The sequence below is a fragment of the Tauraco erythrolophus genome, chromosome 5 (assembly GCF_009769465.1).
Source record: "Tauraco erythrolophus isolate bTauEry1 chromosome 5, bTauEry1.pri, whole genome shotgun sequence".
In the NCBI taxonomy this organism is placed as follows: Eukaryota; Metazoa; Chordata; class Aves; order Musophagiformes; family Musophagidae; genus Tauraco; species Tauraco erythrolophus.
In genome coordinates, this window is record NC_141469.1 from 13,898,509 (window position 1) to 13,924,270 (window position 25,762).

General features: G+C 37.1%; 1 protein-coding gene across 1 annotated transcript; it reads right to left on the reverse strand.

Moving 5' to 3' along the window:
• Nucleotides 1-1,277: 1,277 nt before the first annotated feature.
• On the reverse strand, nucleotides 1,278-24,701 carry CLGN (calmegin). The gene is given in 15 exon segments (XM_086611719.1): nucleotides 1,278-1,358; nucleotides 2,963-3,081; nucleotides 6,012-6,132; nucleotides 6,313-6,432; nucleotides 7,994-8,209; nucleotides 9,493-9,649; nucleotides 10,385-10,401; nucleotides 10,403-10,499; nucleotides 11,085-11,274; nucleotides 12,533-12,725; nucleotides 15,835-15,916; nucleotides 16,639-16,780; nucleotides 19,911-19,969; nucleotides 23,559-23,629; nucleotides 24,540-24,701. Coding segments are annotated over 15 exon segments (1,827 nt in total).
• Nucleotides 24,702-25,762: the final 1,061 nt, after the last annotated feature.

Genomic DNA, 25,762 nt, shown 5'->3' on the forward strand with positions numbered 1-25,762 from the left:
GAAGACACTGGCTTCTTCATTAGGGTTAATTAAGCATTCATTTGTTAGAGACTTCCATGGAATCTTTGCTGACTCAATTTGCTGTGAAAATATTTCTCTTTTCAAGTGAACTAACTTCTTGCCACGCACAAGGAAACCTGTTAGGTTCCTTATGAATTAATGTATTTCTACTTGTTTTTAATGTATGGCTGCTTTTGCTAGCGTTTTGCATCCTTCTAATATTATAGGCAGCTGCCAAGCAGCAAGAGGTTTATGGTGACTGCAGTTTTATTGTTTCTTTTAACATACAGCTGAACTTCAACAAAACAAAGTTTCTTTTACAATATGCAGTTTATTTAAACTATATTATGAGAATGCCCAGTTACTCACATCTGTAAAAAACTTAATCCATCAAAAATTCTTATATTAATAAAATTTCATGTTAAGCAAGAATTATTAAATATTTTTAGGAGGCAATGTACACTTAGCAAGTATTCTATAAACAGAGGTTATATCACTCTGGCTTGGAACAGGAGAACTATAAAAGTTTGAAAAAGTCATCTGTATATCACTGCCGCAGATTTGATATCCGTATTCAAAAGTAAAACAAGTCACATCAATTACCACTTGTTCTATGAGTATTCTATTTTAAAATATCTCTCAAAAATAAATTACTGTAACCAATGTCTAAAGTGAACAGGTGACCACCCATGTAACAAGATCAACTAAAATAAATAATTTACAATAAAAATTTTTGCTAGCACTAAATCATCATACAAAAACAATTATTGCATTTAGCTCTGCACAGAAAAAAGTACCTTTTCTCATAGCAACGTGAACTGCTATAGATGCTGCATCTATACTATCCATCCTTTTCTAGCTGAAAAGTGTAAACAGCTGATTTTGTGCTAGAGCTTCAAAAATATTATCATTTATTCATGTTTTTTAAAAATATTTAGAGTAAATTTCTCTCCAGCTAATAGTAATTTCTAGGCATCTTCAAATCTTAAGAATCTTCACCTTAAAAATCAGTTGGCCAACTTGTAATTCCCCTTCTGTTCTGAATTCGAAACATCAGCTGACTCCTCACAGGTAGTATTTCTCCTTAAAAAAAGGGAATCAAGCAAGTCTGGGAAAGTTAAAAAAGGTTAGAGGTTAGAGAATTAAAATAGGAGGTTAAGTAGCAACGAGTCTCCCTTTTCCTTCAAATCTCAAGAATTTGCATGCTCTCAGGCCCACTGAAACAGCATATGAAAAGTTTCTGTTATCTAGACCTACAAATACTAGCTGGAGGTAACTCAGTCCTTCCGTACTTTTCTTTTGCGCACTGATTTCAATGCAGCATCTCCAGAACTTGTGCTTTCGTCAGCTTCTTTCATCTGAAAAAAAAAATAAAATTCGGCATTAAAATTTCCATTTAATTATTGAAACTTGCATGTTATTTTATTCCTCCTCCTGACCCCTCCAATCATATTACCACTAAATGCAACACTTACGTGATAGGACATGTTTTTTCCACAACACTAATCTAACAATAAATAAAGAAGGTAGAAGACTTTTCCTTTCTATATTCAGAAGGAAAAGAATAGTACATCTAAATCTAAACTGATGTCAGAAATTTGGTTTTGCCCATTTACTCACTGGTTTAAAAGCAGTGACTTTTCAATGAATTTAGCAACGTCCTTAAAGTGCATCTTATGGTAATTTTGATTTCTACATCTTAAGCAAGAAACACTTAAAACATTCAACTGCTGCCTTTGGAGAGCTACAAAGAGAACAAACTGTTCTTAAATCAGATGTGGTGTTCTCAGTTGAAAAGCAATTAGCTTACAGAGGTGCATGAAAAGCCTTTCCAACATGAACTCCATTCTCAGACATTGTATTGCTTCCTCACTTTCCTGCATCACCTAATGGCAAGCACCTCATTCCGAAGGAACAGCTCACAGAATGTGGCAGAACCTGAGTGAGGACATGGTGTGCATGACATCTCTCAAGTAGGTCACCAGCTAACTCAGGACAAACTTGTACATCCTGAAATTAATGGAGTTCACCAGATACTGTATTCCTAGGTAAACGTACAAGGGAAAAAATCCCCACAACTTCTTACAGGAACAAGAGGAAGTACTGAATTAGGGGTAATTAATGATGAATTTCAGAGCTGAAATAATGCAACCTCATGCAAGTCATGGTTTCCTAGAGGAGTTTTATATGAAAAAGAGTTCACGTCACATTAACCTACTCCTCTTCCTCTGAGAAGGGACACATTTAGGGAGTGACAAGCACAAGATGACCAACAGAAATACTGTGGGTGGATCTAAAGCATTTCAGACAAACCAGAGTTTCTAAATGAAAGGATAGTGAGTAGTTGACAAGCAAAAAAAGCACACACAAATTCCATTCTACAATGTTTTCTGAAAAACATTGTCTAGATTATCTGGTGACTGGATTCATCTGCTCAAGAAAAATGAAACTGCAGGTGCTGAATCAAAACCAATATGGTCATTTTGCTTAAAACTTTATTTTGGAATAAAAAAAAACCAACTGAAAACTGAAGGTTTTTCTAGGTCTCACTGAAAGGCTATTCAGTTAGAAGCACGTGTTCATTAAGCAGCATGACAAAACCAGATTGACATCTAACACAGCATCCAAATTTTCAAGACTTGCAACTCATTTAATCACCCGTTAAAAACTATACTCCAGTAAAAACGCTTCATGTTTGGAGACCTGTATGATCACTTCTATACTATACCTATATTTTACAATAAATATCACCTCCTAGCCAAAATTACACAGAAAGAGACATGTTTCACAAACCTATATAGAGCATTTGAGATGTCAAACTCAAATAGACACACTCCTACCTCATGATTGTTTTATGGCTCAATGGAAGAAAAACTCTCCTTGTAAGTAACTGGGCTTAGTTAGAAGATCAATGCTGGACAAGGGCAAGGAGAAAACAGGGGGGGAAAAACCCCAAACTTACCTCATCTTCTGAACCAGATTTATTTGACTTATCACCTTCTTCTTGACTTCCATCTGCAACTTCATTTTCTTCTTCTTCTTCATCATCATCAATATCTTCACCACCTTCACCCTCATCCTCTGCAGAATAAATTAATTTTACTTTGTAAATAGAACGATATTAAAATTGCACAACATCCAGACACACTAGTAAGGAAAAGACTAATTTCAGTCTTAGAACGAACTGCTTGTTTACTGCCCATAAAAACATCTCTGTGATACAGACAGTAGAATTCTCATGAATTAGTAAAAATTGATCACTGGCAGATTTAATAACCAATTTTAACAACTTCAGCCTAGCCTCTTTTCACCATAGCACATACCCTCTTCAGATTTGTGACTGACTAAAATTACGACCTTAAGTTGGCTTTCTTTAGGGAAGTCCTTAAATCCAACTATTGTATTAAACAGTTTTGAGACGGGAGTCCAAAATCAGACAACTCAGGCATCCCAAATCTGACCAAACTCTGACTTAGATAGCAAAGTACAATATTGCAGTTATCAGTCATTCACCATGGGAGATGCCTACATCCTAAGGAAACTCCCGTTTTTAGCAGGGGATTCTTTTAGCATACTGTTTTGGTTGAGGGATAACCAGCTCTGTGCTTACCTGCTTCTTATGCATTATTGCAATGCAGAAACTAGTCAGAAAAGCACTGTACTCCCCTCAGCTCACTCGAAGCATGTCCAGCTTGCACTACTAGGATAAAACTATTCACAAAAAGCAGTAAGCTTTCTGTGAGATCTGGTGTCAGTTAGACCTTTGAACTGACAGGGACTGGAGAGGAAAAAGAAAAAAGAAAGTAAAAGTACCACCTCAGTCTTCAGAACTCCCTGAACAAGGCTAAGCAACACAGAGGTAGCTTCTACTTTCTTACTGAGGCCATGTCACTGCACTGAAAAGCAGTGCATGCAACAAATACTGCAAATTCTGGGCTGCTCTCTGATCAGCACATAGGTTGCCCTTCTAGGGTAGCCAACTCTCTATATTCTGCATATTTTTTGAAGGAGGCCAGGCACCCAACTATTTTGATTTCCACTCTGGGCTTCAGTATTTATAAAGCTGGCACTCCCATGCCTGCATTTTAGGTATCTATGCTCATTGTAAGAACTAAACTTCAGTAACCACAGCATGATTCAAATAAAAGATATTGGGGTTTGGCAAGTCTCTTCCTTTACTTCAAACTGAGGTCTTGAAGTGAGAATTTCTAGAAATTCAGTATCCTTTGCAATACTTTCTATCAGAAGTAAACAAGAAACCATACCTAAATCTGATAGAAAGGATGTAAGATGGCATTTTACAGCTTCACAGTCTGCCGTGGCTCAATTAAAAACAGTAATGAAGCACTGCTCCATTCCATCCTTGTCAGGTCATGTCTACATCTCATAAGCATTACTTCAGTGTTAAAAAAAATAAATGAACCAACCAAAAAAAACCCCACCACCCAAAAAACCCCACTCACCACCACCCCCCAATTCTTACTGTTTCAGCTCAAACAAAAGTAACCATATAAATTCAGATGGTAGTCACCTAAGATGTGACTCCGCTGATTCTTGGCAGCGAAAATCTAGAAAGCCCTAATTTATTAAAATATTTGAGACTTCTGTAGGAATACCAAAAAACTTTGCCTACTTTATAGTTATAAATTGAACCAAACAGTTCACAACGATTAGTGATGCTCTAAGAAATTAGTTTTCCTATCTTTAAGTATTCGTGATACATATCTGCATGTCTCTATCTACATCATCCTTTAGCAATGCCACAAAAATTAACGTAGAACAAAATAAAACAGTAAATCCCAAGGACAGTGCCCTTCAAGAAGCCAAAGAAATCCACAAATGTTTCTGAAATGTGCAATTGTGCTACGCTTTTTCTTTTTTTTTTTAATGCCCCTATAATAAAATGTAAATGGGGATCTCACGCTGGTCAGTATTCCACAGCTCACACGCCATTACCTTCAACTCCAGAAAATAAAGAAACAGATAATGTTTATAAAGGAATTATAAAAATTATTAGGATTCAAAGAGACTAGTAAAAAATATTTAAAGTCCCTCTCCAGCCTACAGGAAAGCTGGAGAGGGACTTTTTACAAGGGTGTGTAGTGATAGGACAAGGGACAACGGATTTAAACTCAAAGAGGGGAGATTTAGGTTAGATATAAGAAAGAAATTCTTTACATTGAGGGTGGTGAGGTACTGGAACAGGTTGCCCAGAGAAGTTGTGGATGCCCCATCCCTGGCAGTGTTCAAGGCCAGGTTGGACGAGGCTTTGGGCAACCTGGTGTAGTTGAGGATTTCCCTGCCCATGGCAGGGGGGTTGGAACTAGATGATCTTTGAGGTCCCTTCCAACCCAAACCATTCTATGATTCTATGATTTATGACTACAGATACCATACTGAGAAATCTTAGAGAAAACTGGCATCCGTATCTGATTGAAGCTGGCATCCACCAGCTTGAAGTTTAACCATCAACAAGGAAACAGAGGGGGAAAAAAACCCAGAAAATAGAGACCACTTTCAAGTCCTGGAGTTACTAAAATCAGTGACCAACAGAACAGTTCAAGGTACAACGCTCCCACAGAGGATCAGGCAGAAAGACTTATGTTAAGGGACTTAAAGTTACTGCGGACACATTTTAAAGATAAGTGTGACTTTAACCACTTCAGGTACGTGTATCCGAACTGTTCAAATGTGTTCAATATATGAAATATTTGGAAGGGAGAAAATATGCATCACTGTCTACAAACAAAAAGACCGTCACGAGCACATTAATTTCTTGAAAGTGAAGAACTACTGAGAAGAGTCTTACTTTCTGCTTGTATTTATCAAAGAGCTCTTAGCCATAGAATGCCACTTGCTGGAGGTTGTTGAAGAGAAAAAGACGACTCAGAGCAAGGCAGGCTTGCATATTCTAAGATAACTGGTTGTAATTATTGGCAAAGCAATCCATGAACTAGTCCTATTCATGTCTTTATATTCAATCAAACTGCAAGCTGGCTCGCTCATCTTACCGTCTTCTGCAATATCTTCGTTTTCTTTTTCTTCTTCTAATTCTATTTCATCATCTTCTAACTCCTGTCTCTCTTGTTTTAGTTCTCTCTTTGCAATTGGCTTAGTATCTTCATCTGTTTTCTACAACAAATTAAAAATCAATTTACATTTAAATCAAAGTAAGAATTAAACACAACAGCCACTGTAAGCTAAGTAATATCAATGACACACTAAAAGTGCATATTGTTGCACTGATGCTAAGAGTTTTCAAATAAAGTGTTAAGAATAAAACCAAATAAAAATACAGTAAATTTCTCTAACCTTTGCTGGCCAGCAGAACAACACACCTAGACCAACAGGGAGAGCCAAAGTCAAGATGTAAAGAACCCAGAGCCATGGGTGGTCTTCTGCAGCAGTCACCAGTTGACTAAACATACCAGGCTATATTGAAAACAAGTAAAAAAAAAAAAGATTTTGCATTTACACCCTTCTCAAGACTTCAAGTTTATAAAGGGTACTGTATATATTTTAAGCTTTATGCTGCCCAAAGAAAACCTTTCTTTACCTTTGCTTTCTAATGACTAAAACAATATTGTATTTCAATACTAGTAAAGTAACAACTTGACAGACTGCAAATAAATAGCAGGTGCTAAGAAGGAACAAAGCTGGTACTCCAAACATACTTGACTGGTCACTACTTAATTCTGTAAAGCTATATGTGGAGTCTTGGCAACCTCACACTTCACACCCTTCCCAGCTACTCTGTTTCCCCCCCCTCCCGGTGCTGTGCTAACTCAGTTGAAAGCTCCCAAAGCATCCAGAACCACAGAGCTGCAGCCAGCCTCCTGGAGAGCAATGTCTTGTTCCATCTGTACTGCCATGTTCTCTCCTCTGATAGCCAATTATTCAGGGAGTAAATTGCCCTCCCAGCCCAGTTCTGACCTATACAGTACAGGTAGGTAGGCAAGCACCTGGTTCAATTAGACATCTGGAAAGGGAACATCAGCAAGTAAGGTAGGAAGCTCGAGAGGCACAATGGAGCGAGGAGACTCAAGGAAGTATTTTTTGCTACTGTGTGTAAAGGTATAGATGCATGTCCAGACATAAACCCAAACATTTCAGAAAAGGGCAAGGTTACGGGAAGGAGGTGCCTTTCCTAATTGCATGGGCAGACAGGCTGATGCTACTTGCTTATCCTGTGACAAACAGCAGCCGTCCGGAATTGGCCACATTTGCCACCAAGCCCTGGTGCCTTTCCCACAGCTGCAGGCCTGCTCTTGCCACTCAATCAAAGAAAATACGGGACTGCTAGAAAGAAATTGCAGTCAGTAAAGGCAGCCACTAGAGGGGCTCACCATCCCGTGTGTCAGGATACGTTCATCCTACAGCAGAGGAAAGGATCTAGAAGAAACTGCGGTGGCTGGCCAAGTGCAGTATGCAAACAAAATGTGGATGAGCACATAGAAACAGAAAAGATGCAGCTCCATGAACATTCTTGCACTATTTTCAGAGCTGCATAACATACATCTAAGCAGCCAAAGGCCTAAAGTTATTAAACAGAAAAAACACATGACTATTTATCCATTCCTCATGAGACGGAAACATCTGAAGAACATCTGCAATAGAGTAGCCACAAGCGAAAAAACAAAAGAAAAAACCAACACAACACGTCCTTGAGTGTAACTAACTCAACTTCCATTTGCTGACAGGTTCTGAATTTCTAGTATCACTGAACAGCAGAAGACAGGTTAACTGTAAGGCAGCAAATTTGTCGCTAGGTCTTTAAGTAAAACGTTGTACCCTTTTAATTTCAAGAGGATCTTGATCTGGGAAGGGTAAAAACCCAAACTACAAGGGGGAAAAAAACCCTATCATAGTTACTCAGCAAGATTATTAACTGCAGACAAATTAATAATCTGTCAGCATTAATCGACAGAAAATTCTTCCAACAGCACATCTTCCTCACTGCTTTTGGCTACCAAGAACACAGCAAATTTTATACCTCATTAGCACTTGCTACTAATTTCTTCAAGCCCCAGCCATCTGCTGCCCAACGGTCTGCTACTTCTTTTTCTGAACATATAATGAAGTTATCGAAGTAGATATCAGATGTCATAGACCAGAGTTCTAAACCAACAGCACTGACAGTGGTCATCTTGAACGGGTGAAGATCTTCAAAATAGTCCGGGTTAGGAATTTTCCGAGGGCTCCAGATGCCCTTTTAAGGAAAAAAAGAAATGCAATCACATTACCTATAACCTCACTAGAAAACAAACTGTGAAACAAATTTTAAAATAATTAGAACTTCCCGACTATTTTAAATGCATTGTTTAAAAGGACAAGCAGTAGCGGTGAACCTACATAAAAACAGAATTGGAAATAGCCTACAGGATTTTTGGCAGATGGGTCTCAGTTTTCTGTCTTAGGGTGGACCTCTTAAAAATTATTTTTTTTTTCTGTCCATTCAGGGTTACAGTAATAACTGTATTTTACAAAGTATCTCTGTTCTTCCTGGTACTGGTAATTCCAAGCACAGTCTTTGTAAACTTCCTAGAGTAAGTCTAGGAAACAAGTTTCCTACTACTGCAGGAAAATAAGACATTGTTATTACTTCTTCCTCTAGTCTCTCCTTATCTAATATAAGGTTTTGGCTTTTGTTCATCAGTACAGCAGATGCATTGTTGTAAAGGGCACTGGTCAATATTTTGTGGCCAGTGATGGAATCTTCGGAGGTAAGCATCTCTTGTCTGGTGGCCTAAAGACTGCAGGGCAACTACATCCCGTGGTCCACACAGTCCCTTCCAGTTTATATATATAACTGACAGCTACTGTAACCAGAAGTGTTCGGGAAAAATTTAGGGAAGGAAAATTCAGCCTTATGATACCTGCGCAAATTAGAGCCAAATTTTGTTTACAAATGTGCTTAGGATCTCAAGCTCAAAGAAACCAGATTCATGTACTCCCTAGCTATAATCAATACAAAGTAACTCTCTTTAATATCCATCTGATTACCTCTTATATCTGGAGGGGAGGAGTGGAATTTAATTATCCAAAATTGATGCTTCCACTAAAATGGAACTAGTAAGTCAATCTGCTTACTGAAAGGTTTAATTTTTTAAATAAAAAAAAAAATGTTCATTTAAAAAAAAACACACTTAGAACCTCAACAAAAAAGAGAAATATTTCATTAAACGATAATGTAATTCAGAATACAATTCTACAGAGCATATTAAGTAAGTGGCACCAGTGCAAATTGGTGCAAAAGCAACTTTTAACAGAGCAATTGTTTTAATATAAGAAACATTTCTATTTTCCAGTATACATAAAAGAAAAAGAAAGGCAAATTAAATACAAAAAAGCTCAAAATGTTTATTGTGGGTATTCAGACTCATCCTAAAATATACATATACTGTAAAAGAGCCTAGATAAATGCACCACTTTGACTTGCCTGCTTTGTTGAACTCTGTCCCTTTTAACAACGACGTACAATATTGCTATTACCTGATAGTTAGGATTGTCTATCATAGGTGCTTTCCATTTTCCTTTATAATTTGGGTTATTCTTCATGGGACGCACCCAGCGTCCACAACCAGGTGCAGTCTCACACTTTGGATTAGGGATCTGAGGGGCTTCCCACTCCCCATCCATTTCTTCATCCCTACAGAAAAAAAAAAATTTACAAACAACTGATGTAGATGCCCCATCCCTGGAGGTGTTCAAGGCCAGGCTAGATGAGGCTTTGAGCAGTCTGGTCTGGTGGAAGGTGTCCCTGCCTATGGCAGGGAGATTGGAATTAGATGATCTTTGAGGTCCCTTCCAACCTGAACTGTTCTATGATTTGAGATCAGACGGGTCTGAACACTAGCAGTCAGTCTGAAGTTAAGGTCCATACACATTTTCCTCTAACAGCTTCAGAGTTTTGACCAGCTCACAGAGCTAAACACTTTTTTTTTTTTAAAGGTCATATGTTCATAATTACCACAACATGATCGAATGCAATTATATTCCTGCATCTGCAGGCAGCTTGAAACACCTCTCCATGAGATGCTGAGAGATGCCTTTGAGACTATTATATGATGATTTCAAGTTATCAACTTAAACTGTTTCATGGTTTAACACTGTAGCAAATTCTTTGTAAAGGGTCCTTCGTATTCTGTTTTTCTTTATGTATCTTCAGAAAACAAAAAGCAATTTACAGGTTTGTGTTTTTCTAACAATAGTCCCCCCAAACCAACAAATATTTGGCCATACCTTACACATTCCCACTTACTACCTCAAAAGACAATGAGATTTGAATTGACTTCTGATCCACAACTCAGAATTTGCCACATGTAATAGGCAGGCTTATCTACAAGACACATTAACAACCTGCACCTGTTGATTGAGTTCTTACCAGTCCTTTGGTTTTTTTTGCATTAGGGTCTGGAACATACTGTGGTTCATCATCAAGCCACCCCTCAGGCTTAACAGCATCAGGATCTTCTATTTTGGAAGGCTCATCTTCATCCCTTCAATTACAGACTTATGTTAGAAAACACAGAGGCATGTAACTGGCACAAAAGGGATGATTTTCAAAGGCACAACAGAATTAGACACACTGATCATGAAAATTAGGCATCCAATTATCTGTTTATAAATCTTTGAATTATATTTACATTGTTTGAAAGAACTACTTAGCCCAGAAATTGCTGCCATAAACTGGCAGGTGTCAGTCAGGTCTTCCAATTAAATTTTTCCCTCTGCTTCCTCAGTTGCCATATGAACAATAGCTTACACAGAAGGAAGGAGAAATCATTAAATGTAAATTAAGGCTATATGAGAAAAAATATCTCTTCCTAATCTTTCAGGTATAGTAATCTTAGTTACTAGTTGCAGCCATGGAAGGTACAAATCAGCAAAAAGCACAATTATTTTTTTCCTTAGAAGATGGTCCTCGTACCCACCTTGATTATTTTTTTCAAATTTTAGTGGTTTTTTTGCAGCAAAACATATCCCAATTGTCATTAGCAGAAAACAAAATAAAGCCAGTCAAATCTTTCAAATGAATAACCTGCATGTAGAAGGTACTGTACAACTAAAAATGTTCTCCTTACCAGTCATCTGGTTTGACAGCATTTGGATCAGGTATTTTTGGTCTCTCATCCCAATCATCAGGCTTCTTATCACTAGGATCCTCTATTTCTTTGGGAGGGTTTACTGGAGGAACCATATCCTCAAGGAGACTTCCTTTACTGACAACCGATTGGTCAATCAGCATTTCAAATGTATCATCTGGTTTTAGCACTAAATTGAAGAAATTTGTATTAAAGAAGTAAGAGAAGCATTCATTTTACAAATATCTTCAACCAAAACCTATATGATAAGCACAGACTTAGACAAATAATGGCAAACAGGATCCTCACTAACAGAGCAGGAGACAGAGTCCCCGCTCAGGTACTGGATCTGGACACCAAACATCCCCACAGTAGCAACTGAAATGTGGAACCAGTATCAGGCCTGTTCTAACGAACAGCCCAAATACAGAAACGCATGCAGTTCTTTACCACAAGAACAGTATTTTGTTTCACTTGTTCCTATTGCCCAAAAGTGAAAGTTTGCTATGGCACACTATGGTAATTTATGTTAAAGAACAGTAAGCTTGCCCATGGCATAGCAGTTGCCCAGAGAAGTTGTAGATGCCCCATCCCTGGAAGTGTTCAAGGCCAGGTTGGATGAGGCTTTGGGCAACCTGGTGTAGTTGAGAGTTTCCCTGCCCATGGCAGGGGGGTTGGAACTAGATGATCTTTGAGGTCCCTTCCAACCCTAACCATTCTATGATTCTATGTCTTCCATAATTATTCAATGGAAGTTCAAAAGTGCAGTCAATTTTGCTGGATTTGCATTATGCCACCAATTGGCCCATTCTTCTCCGATTATTCTTCCTCAGAAATTACAAAAAGAGGGGGGAAAAAAAAATCTAAGAAAGTAAACTTTCATCTCTGATATATCTTTCATTGGTACAGAAAGAGAAGTCACATGAATTAAAACCAGCCCATATTCATTCCTCTTCAGAGGCTGCAGTAACGTGTCTGCTGCAGATGCAGGGGTTAGTGAGAACTCGTAACGTGTGCAGGACAGCTGCGTGCAGCGTGCTGCAGATTTAACTGAATTCCTGTGAACTCTGAAGCCTTTCTAGACTACTGGGTGGCTGTGGGCTTTTAATATCTTTCCTAACAAAACTATTTTTATCATAATGAGTACTGAAAGTATTAATCAATTCTTCACGCTAAAGGCTGGCCAGGGCTGATATGTTTTTTCCTATAATTGAATATTAAACAGCAGCATTTCAATGCCACTTTTATGTCCTGCAGTTAAGCTCAGTTATTAAATCATTTAAGCTCAGTCATTAAATCGTTTAAGCCCAAATCATTAAGGAACCACCCCTCAGAATTAACAGACTATTACAAACACAAAAAGCAGACTCAGATACAAAGCTGCAGTAGACAGAAGCACATTTTTAATCTCTCCTTTCCAATTTAAGCTTAAAAGAATTAAACAATACCAAGAGTATATAGATGCGTCTTCTTGTCCAAATAGAATTTTTTTAGGTCTACGTCAGGACGTTTCGCATGTTTTTCATCATATTCTCCAGTTTTAGGATTCCTATGTCTGAAGATAAAGTGTAGTTTGTAATCTTCTCCACATTTATCTGGTCCAAACATAATAGTATAAGGTGTTTTGTCAAAAAAGTATTCCTGTAGAAGCAAGAAAGCTGAGCATGTGTTATACTGTACGTTTCAAGAAGTCATTTTGAGTAGTACTTTTCCTTGATGCTGTGGCATACAGCACAGTTACGTTTTTAGAAAAGGTAACTGAAAACTGGTAGGGTAAATCATGAAAGGAATTAAACAGTCCTCTTGAGTTGCTGGGTGCTCTCTGTTCTCAGGGAACATGCTAACTGCAGAGATCACTTAAGCCTCTTCAAGAAAGACAAATATATTTATTTAGACCTTACCCTCATGTTAAGTGGAAATGCCTGTCACAAATCAAAACACTCAAATATCTGTAACCTTCTACAAACATTACCCTAAAAGATGGAAGGGAACTAGTTACTGTTCCTCGTATCAATTGTATTTTTCAATAAAGATAAACCCCAGGATATTATTATCCAATGTTTTATCAGTCCTCTTGCTCCACATTAAATAAGCACCACAAACAACCCTGAAAATCTCAGATATAGCTATTCTCCTTCAGAATATGTTGCAGTATGCTAGTTAGGTATGTCAGTACTTTCCAACTATTTAAATGATTTTTCTATTTGGAATATGCAGTAACATGCTGCCTTATATTCTTAAGCAATTGCTTGAAGAAAGACCACCACTAGATTCCTGGAAGTTTTCTTCTTGAAAGATACATTCTGACATAAATGTATTGTTTGAAAGGAGTCTCTATTTTTGAATTTTTTGAATGCAAAGTAAATAATTTTCACTTTATGCACTTCAGAAATGCACGTATTTTAAGTCTGGTCCCTTTTACAACATTCAGCAGTCTTAGGAAAATGTCACTGCTAAGAATTTACAATCAATAACTGACCATTCTAGTAGCTATAAGCATATATGCAGCATTGAGACATGTCCCATTTTGAAGTTAAAAAAACCCCAAAAACACAAGACAGAGAGAACACTGACTCTTAAGTTACCTCATTGCACAGCCAGTGAAACCTCAAAACCAGTACAGGATAAATTGTGAGCCAGGCCATAAACAGGCAAATTTTGCATTTGCTATCTTCTGGTCTACCTTCTAGTAAGATGACAGATACTTGTGAATTACAGTTTCATGTGTAATTGAGCCAAGTGTCTCAGGCTCATATCTTCTTTTAAAATGTAAAACTTTTTAGTTTTACTACCACTTACACATCTTTCCGCTGTGAAAGATGTCATGCCTCTACTTGCTTTCCTACAGTCTGTATTTTTAATACTTATCTATTAGTACTCAAGTTACTTGAGCATAAAACACACACTGGCATGTAAATTTTAGAAAAAAGGAAGGGCCTTAATTTGCATTAAAGCTTTTATTAATACATCTTAAAAATGCTTACAAGCAACTTCTTCTGCATGTCACCATCTCCTAGACTCTTGCAGGGGTACATATTATCCCTTACATCTCAAGAAGGGTCCCACCGTTAAGTGGCTCTTCCTGACTCCTGGTTTGCAGGTCAGGTCAAGCAATGTCTTGAGCCTGTCCTGAGCAATCTCCTCGTCATTTTGCACATACGCAGTGCATCACACTTCACTGCTGTTCCCTCAGTACTTCAAAGTCAAGGTTATGGTCTCGTGGGTCAAGGCGGCAGGAGCAGGCACAGATGTCCCAGGGATAAAAGCACAGATGAAAAACTTACCCAGAGAGGAAATGATGAATTCTGCTGGCACTTCTGTTACAAGTGTTTTTCCAGACTATTCCCTTTTGGTTTTTTTCCATGAGTTCGCTTTTTTATTTTACCAAATCTTGGTGAGCAAATGGTATGGCCTGATGCACCCAAAATCCAACAACTTCTACAGCCCATACAGGTGGTAACTGTGATTGCCTTGCAAACTTCTGTCACTACACTACTGAATGTTGGCTCAACATCATCAGTTAGCCACAAACCTGCAGCAGTTAGGGTAGTCAGCTTTTAAGTGGCCACAGCTTCCTGCTTCAGGATTGGAAGTACTCTTACCAGTTCCTGTTTGTACTGCTGAATCAACACAAGTTTCTCCTAGCTCATGATGTAACATTTTGAATCCACACTGGCCGTTCCAAGACTGTCCAAATGCATAATCCTATTCTGTAACTGCTGCTATGTACCAAAAGCATCAGCCCCCGTCAAAACAGCTGCAGCAACTGTTGTATATATCAGCCATTGCTACTCTGCCAACTCAACATTTGCGTCGCACGAGCTCCTAGGATACAATTCACTGCCAGTTCTGAATGTAAAAAAAAAAAGTTGCTAAAATATCCTCCATCAGAGGCTAGGCAGCTTATATCTACACCCCAGTATAGTGGCAGAAATATTAAGTGCGGAAACAACCAGTTTGCACATGCTGGAACTGAGACTTGGCTAGCACAGGCAGCATTTTAAGCAACAAACACATGATTGCATTGGCATAGCAATAAAGAGTTTTGCAGACAAGTTTGGTGAGGGTGGACAAGTTCACATCAATATATTGAAAAACAACCTACAAAACAGTCCAGCATACTAAGGCACTTAATTTTTCACACCTGGTCATTCAGACCTTTTCCTGGGAATAGAGATTCTCCATCACTTCCAGTTTCTAAATCCAAGTCATGCCCCCCTCTAAGATGCCATGTTGTGTGCCACGCAGTAAAAAAAAATTATTTCACAAGTTCACGACTTGCGATTCTATCGCTTCTATTATTGCGGAAAGTCAGACTACACAGATACACAAGTCCTTTGTCCTGGATATAAGACACCACTCATGAAGAACTAAGCGGAGTATGTTAATCACAGGAAACTCATCATTCTAACCTTCTAAAATCCACATTTTGAGATTTCTTGTGTGAATATAGATCTTCATAGCTTACTTTGAATTTTAGACTACCTACAAGTTTCATTAAAATAAGCGGAAATTATAACAAGAATAAAATTATCAAATATTCAGAAAAATGCACAGCTCCTAAGGTTTTGTGTATATATAATAAACTATATGTATATTATCATCTTGCCCATTATTCTGCTTAAACATTTGGGACACTTTCAAGAATTTAGAATGCATTAGGAATTAATTTCTTATTGACATTTTGCAAGAACAATTATGCATTCCTCAAATGAACAACTGATAGCAAATGTGAAGTAAGATGACATACCAGATTCAAGTCATCACTACTGGAGATAAGTTTAATATATGCACCACCACAGTCAATGCCTTCTTGAAAATTCACTTCGTATCTGGACAAAGTTAAAAAAAAAAATTCCAAGTATCAGACCAAAAAAAATTAATTTCTAATCTGCAGTTCTAATTATGAATACATTAAGACTGTGCATGAGTCATCAGTGTCAAAACACTTCTACATGACCAAAAGGTTTTAACTGCCACACAAGCTAATACAGCAGCAACGTCAGTCAAAGAAAGCCATGGTAGCAAGTGCTACAGTTGGCATCATCAGTAAGAAAAGTTCCAGGGTGGTATCAACCAACATGCAAACATCAAAGTGAAGTAGAAACGGGTAAGAACTCTAGAAATTTGTGTCATCTTTGAAACCACCTGTCTGACACACTGAATTTCGCCAGAGGAGTTAGCTGGATATGTCTGTAAGCACAGCAAAGCAAGCCTGAGCATCAGAAAAAAGTCACATTGCCATGGTGCTCGTCGTCACTAGTAGCACTATAACACTGTCGAGATTCAAGTTGCTTTTACCGCGCTACACAGAAGTATTTTGTAAGTGGAAAACCACTGTACTCAAACTACATATGACTTAGATCTTTCAGACTTGTACTACAATCTTACTTGATTATTACATCATTCATACTTACGGTTTGGATAGCTCTGGATACGACAGGTCAATGCTATATGGAAGTCAGTATTTTTCTACAGGGATTCACATTACTTTCTTGACTTAAAGATTTTAATAATAATAAATATTAAGTAAAAAATCTGAGAGATTACTTACTGAACAATCAAAGGTTTATTATCGAAAACAAATGCCTTTGTTAGCATAGTGGATATTGCATGGTGCTTTGCCACTGATTTTAACACTAATCCTCTATCTCCAGGCACTGTGTTTTCTTTCAGCTCTTCTACTTCCCATCTTCCTAAAACAGACAGACAAACACAGTCTCTTTGAAAAAAAAAACATTAGGTTGGAGTAAAGAAATCATAGGCTTGTTGAAAGCAAAGAGTTAACAGCAAATAAAGAGCAGATGCCAAAGTAGGGAAGAAATCTTGACATCTGATGTCAACGCAGTTAAAACAATAATCATCCAATTCATTACTGATAATTCTACCATGGATACAAAACATAATTCGAGTCCAGCTTACACCTCCCCAAAATAACTGCTCTACAGTACTCAAGCAGATAAAACATCCATGATATGCAAGTTGGCTGCTCACATCTTTCTACCAAATCAGTGACAATGTTTCAACCAGCACTTTTCAAGAATTAGAAGGCACTAGAATTCCAGCTGCACAATTAAATAAAATTAAAACTGTGTCATGCTAAACATCCATGTAATCCAATGTTCTGGCTCAGACAGGAAGGAGGAAAGAAAGCTTAGGGAAAAAGAATGCAAGTAGTTGTAACAAGAAGTGACAAGCTTTTTCTTTTTTCTTTCCCCAAGTAGCTCTTTCTACAGCAGTAAAGATCTCCGTTTCGTAACTGTTACAGCCAAAAGAAAGAAAATTACCAAAATCTTAGTTCTATGTGTAAACTAGAATTTTTCACCTAAAAAGAAGCCAGCCATGGACTCCAAAGTAGGAAAGAACCACATCCTCACCACAATCCATCATAAACCAATGAAACCAAATAAAAAACATACATATTGAACATAAATGTTTTTACATCACAAAGTTTAATTAAGTTTATTGCACAAATGTGTAGACTGTGTGAATATACACTGGATTTCTGGTCAATTGCAGTATTGTATGAAAGAATCAATATATTTTAGATATGTCATTTTATTCAAGCCCTATGCTCGCATTGCTAATAATAGAGAAAATAACTGTTTCAGAGCTCTGGTTCATATTTAATGAGTTTTATTGTAAAAAAACTATTTCAGCCTTAAGAAATTGGCAGATAATTAAAGAGGTGCCTACACTTTAGGTATGCATGACTCTACACAGAAAGCCCACTCTTCCACTTCACCAAAAAGGTATTAGTGCTAGCTAATTAAGACAATACTAGCTTTCAATATGCTAAAGATGGCACATGTGTAAAGTTTACATTATACCTTACTCTTCTCAAATATACTGAAATCTACAAGAAAATTTCAATATTGTAGATCTGTATCTTTAAATTGTGGTTTCTGCTGTGGTATCTTTAAATTGTTCCCACAATTCCTAGAGGAACATAAAATGTTTCTCCAGATTTCAGATTTATTCCTACCATCATCACATAAAAACCATTAGTCATAAGGCACTGGGTAAGCGAGACACCTGCATGGTTCTTCCCCTCCTGCTTATATAGAATTAGAATCTTTCAGGTCAAATCTAATCACATGGAAGATGAAGCTTCCCCCCTCCCGAAGTCTTTCCAAGCATTATCAGATTTGATCTTAAAGACAGACAAACAAGCCTACAGCTTTAAAAATAAAAGATTATATAATTACAAATTATAAAGTCTCCAAGTTGGGAAAAATACAGTTGATTACACATGTGGGCAATATCCAAAGAACAAGACGACAATTCTAAGACGGCTGTTACATTTTATCAGATATTAGGAGCACGAGATTCACTGATTATTTTTTTTTTTCAGGAATGAACACAGCACAAAAGAAAGACTACTTTTACAATTCACTGTAATCTTGAAAAAAGCCGGTGTCAAAGTGAACAAAAAGAAGAAAACGTAATGAGTTCTTCAGCATGTGTTTTAGACAAGATTCACAAACTGCAAAATCCAAACGAAACAGCTATTTACTTTTATTCAACTGAAGTGGGATTTGTGAAAGGTTATTAAGGAAGAGCAGATATGTATGTCAACAACAAATCCCTAGTTTCTTCTAGTTTGCTAAACAGAAGGGAGGAAAATTCCCTCTTCTTTAACAGAGTTCCTTCCTGGAAACTAAGACCCAGCAATTATGCCAGACAAAAAAAAAGATCAGAAGAAAAAAAAAAAGATTAAAATTTAAATTGGAGAATAGTTCAAAAAAGTCTTTTCATGACAGAGTTTGTTAATGTTGAACTGTCTGGGTGACTTTAAGCAAATATGATTGGTTTAATATTAGAGACAATTTTTATCTAATACGAGGTCAAGTAATCAGAGAGACATTAGTTCTTGTAAGCATCTCATCTGTATGGGTATCTCCTCTGCAATGTCTTTATTGTTACCAGTTATTTCTGGTAACTGCTAAACCTAAACCCATCTGTTCTGTACTGTTTTGCACACTGAAGTCTGCGCTTATCACTTTCTATTAATTGATTTCATTTGACATAAGAGCAGTAGCAAATGCTTTTCTTTTGCAGCAGAAACAACTTCTGTTCTCCCCACTTTTGCTGGAATGAAATAAATTCAGGTTGCAAAATTATTGCCACAGATCACACATCTGTCAAACAGTTTAAAGTTACATTCAAGCAGGCAATTATAGCCTAGGAATTTGTAAGTCAAGTGCAAAACCCAATGATAAACATCAAAACAACTTTTTCATTATTACTTTCCAAATTTTTTTTTTGACTACTGTAAGAATAAACTGTACAAGAACCACTGGAGCACCCTACATTCAAGCACAGAGAATCTGAAAAAGTAGTTTAAAGAAAAACATCATTCAGTTTAACTTTTTTGTTTCAGAGGCTAGACTGGGAGAACAATCCAGGAATCAGTAGGAGTGACACAGCAGCACAAAACATGCTGCTGTAGAAACGTGTTTAACAACTGAAATTGAAGTGGTAAATCTCTGACATAATTCCAGAGAAGGTAGTTCTCAAGAAGCACTATTCATAAACAATCAATACTGAATATTCAGATGCCAGAGGGTATTCTAGTATCAGCCATTGCAAGAAATTGTCGGGATGACAAAAAAAAAAAAAAAAAAAAATCATCTTCACGCTAAGTAACCCCAACGAGCAACATTTCACCTCAGTTTCAGGATAACAGTCATTACACAAACTAACATTTTTGACCTACGCCATCTAGGTTTTCAAAGATAACTACCCCTTACACTGAACTTGTTTCTCAAAGAGTAACAGAACAGCAGAAACTATGTAGTGGAAGCAAACATTAAAATCACTTACCATCATATTTAGAAATGTTATCATCTGTGTCTTCTTTCTTGGTTTTAGACAACACCCACCTGAAACAAAAGGTGTACTAGTCATTGAACTAGCTATGCAAAGCTGTATTATTTAACAAGCACAGGAAAATGAGCTTTTGCTTCTGGTCTGCAAACCTGTGATAACGATTTTGACAGTGAACATCACGGAACTTTGTGTAGTTCAAAGAGCATGAAATGAAAAATTAAAATAGATCAGTCTAATATGGCATTTCAAAATACTTTCTAAGAAGGTAAATGAATATACAATTATAACGCCAAAGTAATTCAATTATTCCGAATAAACTTCAGTTTTACATACAAGCTGAGTTTGGCAGAATGTAAGAATATTATGTAAACATATAATGTCAAAAATACATGGAAAATAGCAAGGTTCAAGTGTAAAATCTTCAATATGATAAGGAAAGAAAAAAAAAAACCCACCCACAGAAACCTTAATACTCTCTGACAGTAACAGTACACATGCACAAGAGAGGACGAAAGGAAAAGGTAGAAGTGTCCAAATGACAAATGCAATTATGCACTGAGCAGATTCCAATCGTATGGCACACAGGGGATTCCAACAGGGCAAACAAACTCCCCATCTCCTAGGAACAAGGCAAACTCAGCTTAACAAATTGAGTTTGGCAAAAAAGATGCGCACATACCCTAGACACAAATTGTTCATTTGGAGGAGGGAGAGAAAAAAAAAGGGCAGTCCATCCTCATCTGGTCATATGGTGGTTCTATCCTGAGCCATGCACAGGAACATTTTAAGTCAGCAGTGTCGCTGAACTCTTCATTGTATCAACTACAATACTACATTCTCATGATTAATGCTGTAAAGAACTATTTTCATTCATTCTGAACTATCCTCTGCATGTATTATTTCAGGGATGAATATCTTTTCTGCTTGAACTTCAGTCACATCTGTACTCTGTTAACAGAGATGCTGGAAAAGCTTCACAGTATAACTGGCAAACTGGATCCTTGGTCTACCAGAAGAATGACCGATGAGGACATAAAACATCTCTACAAATCATGCAGAAGATTTTCAAGGCTTGTTCTCGAAAAAGCCACTCTATTTTAGTGTTTTACATTGTCAATTTATATGTACTCTTTCACCCCATTTTAGGGAAAAAAGGCAACGTGCTGCTTACTTTCTCATACATCTTAGTTCCATACTTGTTATTCTTATGTAAATTAGTACAGCTAGACCAAAAAATCCCAAGCATTGTAGCTAAAGCTTCAAATACTAGATTTAGTAGAAAGACAAACTAATCTTTGAACAGATCTCATGAAGCTAGAAATTGGGATGAATGATACCATTCAAGTATCCCAGTTATGTTTTTGCATTTGTTAATCAAGGTTTTCAGTTGTTTGTTCTGTTTTTTTAACAACCATTATCACCTCTTATACTTAATAATTTTTCTAGTTATCATTGGTACTGCTTTTGTATTGCAGTTCTTAACATTTAGAAGTGACACATCATTAATACACTGAAGATGGGAGCATGCTAACTTATTTTCCTTCTACGTTTGGTCTAAACATGTAACAAAAATAAGAAAATATGAAAGAACATAATATGAGTAATAACAGAATAATGTTCAGTGGCCCGAAGTTCTCTGTAACTCGACAGAAGACAACAGTTTAGAAACAACTGGAAAGAGGGATGTCCTGCTTTTGACTGGGACAGAGTGAGTTTTTCTTTTCAGAATTTAGAAGAGCTCTGTGTTTTGGATTTAGTATAGGATTTGTTATGAGAACAAAGCTGATAGCACACTGAGGTTTATAGTTGATGCTGAGACATCAAGGACTTTTCACCTTCTCATGTTTCGTCAGTGCGGAAGCACAACGGGCTGGGAGGCAGCAAGGCCAGGACAAAGGGCCCACAACTGCTCTTATGATTTGAACTTAGATTTAGGATTGAGGGCCAAAGTGGCCAATGGAGCGTTCCATATCATGTAACACCATGTCCAGTATGAGGGCTGACTGAGAAGTTGGGAATTCTCTCTTGTGGCAGGACTCTCTCAGACTCTTGGGAGTTCTCTCTCTCACACTCTTTTAGGGCCAGGATTGCAGCGTTGGGACTTACCTGCTTCAGGATCGCTTGCTGGGCTGTGACAGGCGTTTGTCACTGGATGGTGAGCAACTACACTGTGCATCACTTGCTTATGTATATTATGATCATTATATATGTATTTATCAAAATCAAAAGTAAAAATTAAGTTGTTCTTATCTCAGCCCATGAGTCTACTTCCCTTTCCACCTTTGATTCTCTTCCCATTCCCCCAGGGGTGGGAGAGGGTGAGCAAGCGGCTGCACAGCGTTTAGTTGCCGGCTGGGTAAAACCACAAGGGAGTAAGATCCAATCGTACAAAAGTTACTGGTGCCTGCTACCACGTTATTTTGTTTACAGTTTAAATCATGCATCCTCAACATACGTTTTATTATGGTATAACCTCATTCTTACAGTAGTTAGACCCCAGTCTTCTCATAGTAAGTAAAAAATTGGCAGCTTTAAGTTCAACCATAATGTATGTATCATATTGCATCTCCCTTCACCTCTGTCTGGCTCTTCACAGGAAAGTTAGTTTTTGTTCCATCAATTTTAGTAACATATGAAAACACCTTTTTTCATGGTTCTTCACAAATCAAGAGACAGTTCTTTTGTTCAACAGCATCAAAGTGTATAGGAAAAAAAAAAACCAATAACAAGACCTGATTCGTCATTGAAAACCAGACTTACTTTCACAGACCACATTTACAAGGCACTCATTTGTTTTTCCTTGATATTCTACACCCTTTATGTGTGAGCTAGAAAGAAGACTGGAAGCCAAGTTGTTTTCCAACTAAAAATAGTAAATCTATTGCAGAAATAAAAAGTAATACATTATATTGAGTCTTATTGACACTGCATTGGTGGCAACTGACTATAGCTCACAATACACAGCTTTTCATTGAGCAAAACAAGTCACCCAGTCACAGTCACACCTTACATTGCCATACTGTTGGAAGAAAACTTACAGGATACAGACAAGACAAAAATTTCTGTCTTAAAAATTGAGATAAACCTGAAGATTATTCTAAAATTTCAATGCAGTAAGGTCAAACTACCTAGGAACACTTCAGTAGTCTCATAAATATTGAATTCTTATTGAGTACTGGAAACAATACACTAAATTAATTAAAAAAAAATCAGCTAAAAAAAGTCTTGCCCAAGAGAGGCTTTATCTCTGATGCTGAAGGCATTTCCTTCTTACACACACCTAAGTGCATGTAAAAAGGAAGAAAGTTTGCTACTGTAGCGTAATGGCTATGCACTTCACCTTGCAGCTAGTTAAACTCAACTGGTTAAATCTTTACATTATTTTATTTTTCTTAATGTTCATGAAGCCAGAGTTTATTAGAAGCTTCCTTAAAACACAAAAAATAGCAATGTACCCGAAATGTTAACTGACTTAACATGATGGAGTATTTGGAGCAAGCATTACCAGCCTTCCCAATTCTAACTTCTGTAAAAATTAATTTTTATAAAGATAGTAGCAGAAAAATGAATATAAAATCAGTCCTCCCACTACAAATTTAGCTGCTGGAAGTGAAAGATTACAATTTTAAGGCATAAACTTACCCAGCCAACACTCTATCAAAGGTTTCTGTAAAATACACTTCCCCAGTTGGCTTTGGAGTCTGGTACACTACCTGAAAGACATGTACAGATACACACTCTAACATAAATTACAATTTTTGATTTGAAACACACTATCATACCTCCAGAAGTAGTCCACTCAGACAGACCACCAGATTTTGTTCATTAGAAACATCTAGCACCATAAAACACCTTTCCCCACACCCCCGCATTTCTACAATTTGAGCACATCCCTCTAACAGTGAGCAGTTTCCCATCTGTGAATTTAAAAAACTGCTTCCTGTGTTCAAAGCTCATAACTAGAGTACTGTTACACATCTTATGTGTAACAAAAACCCAGAAAATTTACTGAACTTGCTCCAGTTCTCTGCTTCCTCCCTATTTCTATCTATATGTGTTTTCCATTCTTCTGTTTTCCTATTTACTTGGCACATTACAGTGAGGCTACACAATAAAAAGTTGAAAAAGTAATTTATGAACATTGCCCATGTCTATTATGAAGTATAGCATAACAAATGCAGAAAACTTTTCTGGGAATAAAGACAGCATCAAAAAGCAGCTGTGACTGATGAAATCAAGAAACTGGTCTAAAGTCAAAATCTCAGTAAGACCAAGATGCTTTCTGCTTTCTTCTCCAAAAATGGCATGTTAGGACTTAAAACAAAAGTTTCTGTATCTAGACTGAAGCACAGACTAGCAAAATCATCCTCATGACAACCCACCACAGGCAGGAGAGATGATTTTACCCTTTGGCATACTAGAATCATTCGGTAAGCTTGTCCTACATGTCACATACAGTACCGGAAAAACTCACTCAGACTGGTGGGTTTGACACTCACTCAGTTGTCAACTGTGTGTTAACTTGCTCTTTTTAAAATGCATTTGTCTACCAATTTCTCTACTAGTTGTTACTACCTATCTTATAGTTAAACAAGCTTTAGCTAAAGACTTCTGTAATCTTACCTCTAAGGAAGATTTCTCTCTGTCAACATCAGCATCTTGAGACTGCTTGTCAAAATCCTCCACTTCAACATCTGCATCCAGAGTTTCTTCGTTTTCAATTTCTGCAGTCACTGAGCTAATTATCAGGACACTCAAGCACAGCCAGTCCCACTGGAAGTGCATCCTGGCTATCTGAAGAACGGAAAGTTTTAAATTTTAAGTATCGTTACAATGATATTATCAATACTATTTCAATTTTACCCCAGACTTTAATCTACAAGAGAAAAAACACATCAAAATAAGAAATAAAGATCATAAATTATTGTCATTATAGTATTTTAGTAAAGCGCTGTATCTTAACTTGAAAAATTTCTTTCTACACAGCCCTAACTCACACTCTTTCCCTTCCTTTTGTCCCTGTGGAAGTGCTTGTAGCCTGTTCCCTTATCTTGCCAGTCCACAAATCCAGCGAGAATTTGACTGAAGTATACATGCATATTTAAGAACTAATACTGCTTTTATTTTTCTTATTCCTTAACAATCTGAACAAGTGATCAAATTGAATCAGTCTCTACAGTGTAGCAAAAAGTAACATCCCTTTCATTAGGGAGAACAAAATTGATAGATTTAGGATGTATTATTATCCACTGCCAGAATTACCCATTTTTATTTGGCTCTTCTTCCACTGTCTACATTTAGATGAGTGCAGAGTTTGTATCAGCTCCAGCTCTAAGTGTCACAAGAAAGTACAAGATTGTTTCAGAAACATCATCTATTTCAAAACTATCCAACAAGCGCAAAAGTTTAAGCTTAAATGCAAATATCTTTCTAATTGCCGGGAAACCTGAAAATCTTTAATCTGCATAACTATGAATGTCAATAGCAGGTAACTACCCCAGCCTCTCAATCTAATCTGCTGCAAAAGATTGTTGCCCAGAAGTTTTTGCTTCACATCTGAACACATACAAATCCAGTTTTATAGTAAAGTATCCAGGGGTTTGGAGCAGTGTAGTATCAAGCACACGCCTACGCAAGTTTCCTCAATGGTCTTGCTAAATATGCGTCTTTATGAATTTGTTCTTGTCTGAATTTGGAAATAGAAGGAAGACAGATTCTAGATACCACTGCACAGGTATTTATCCTTTGGTTCTTATTAATTTCTATCCACGGAAAGTTTGAAGAGAAAGACAAATACTGATATTTAGTTTGCTACTTTAAGACATTTTCAAATCTTGCATTGTTTT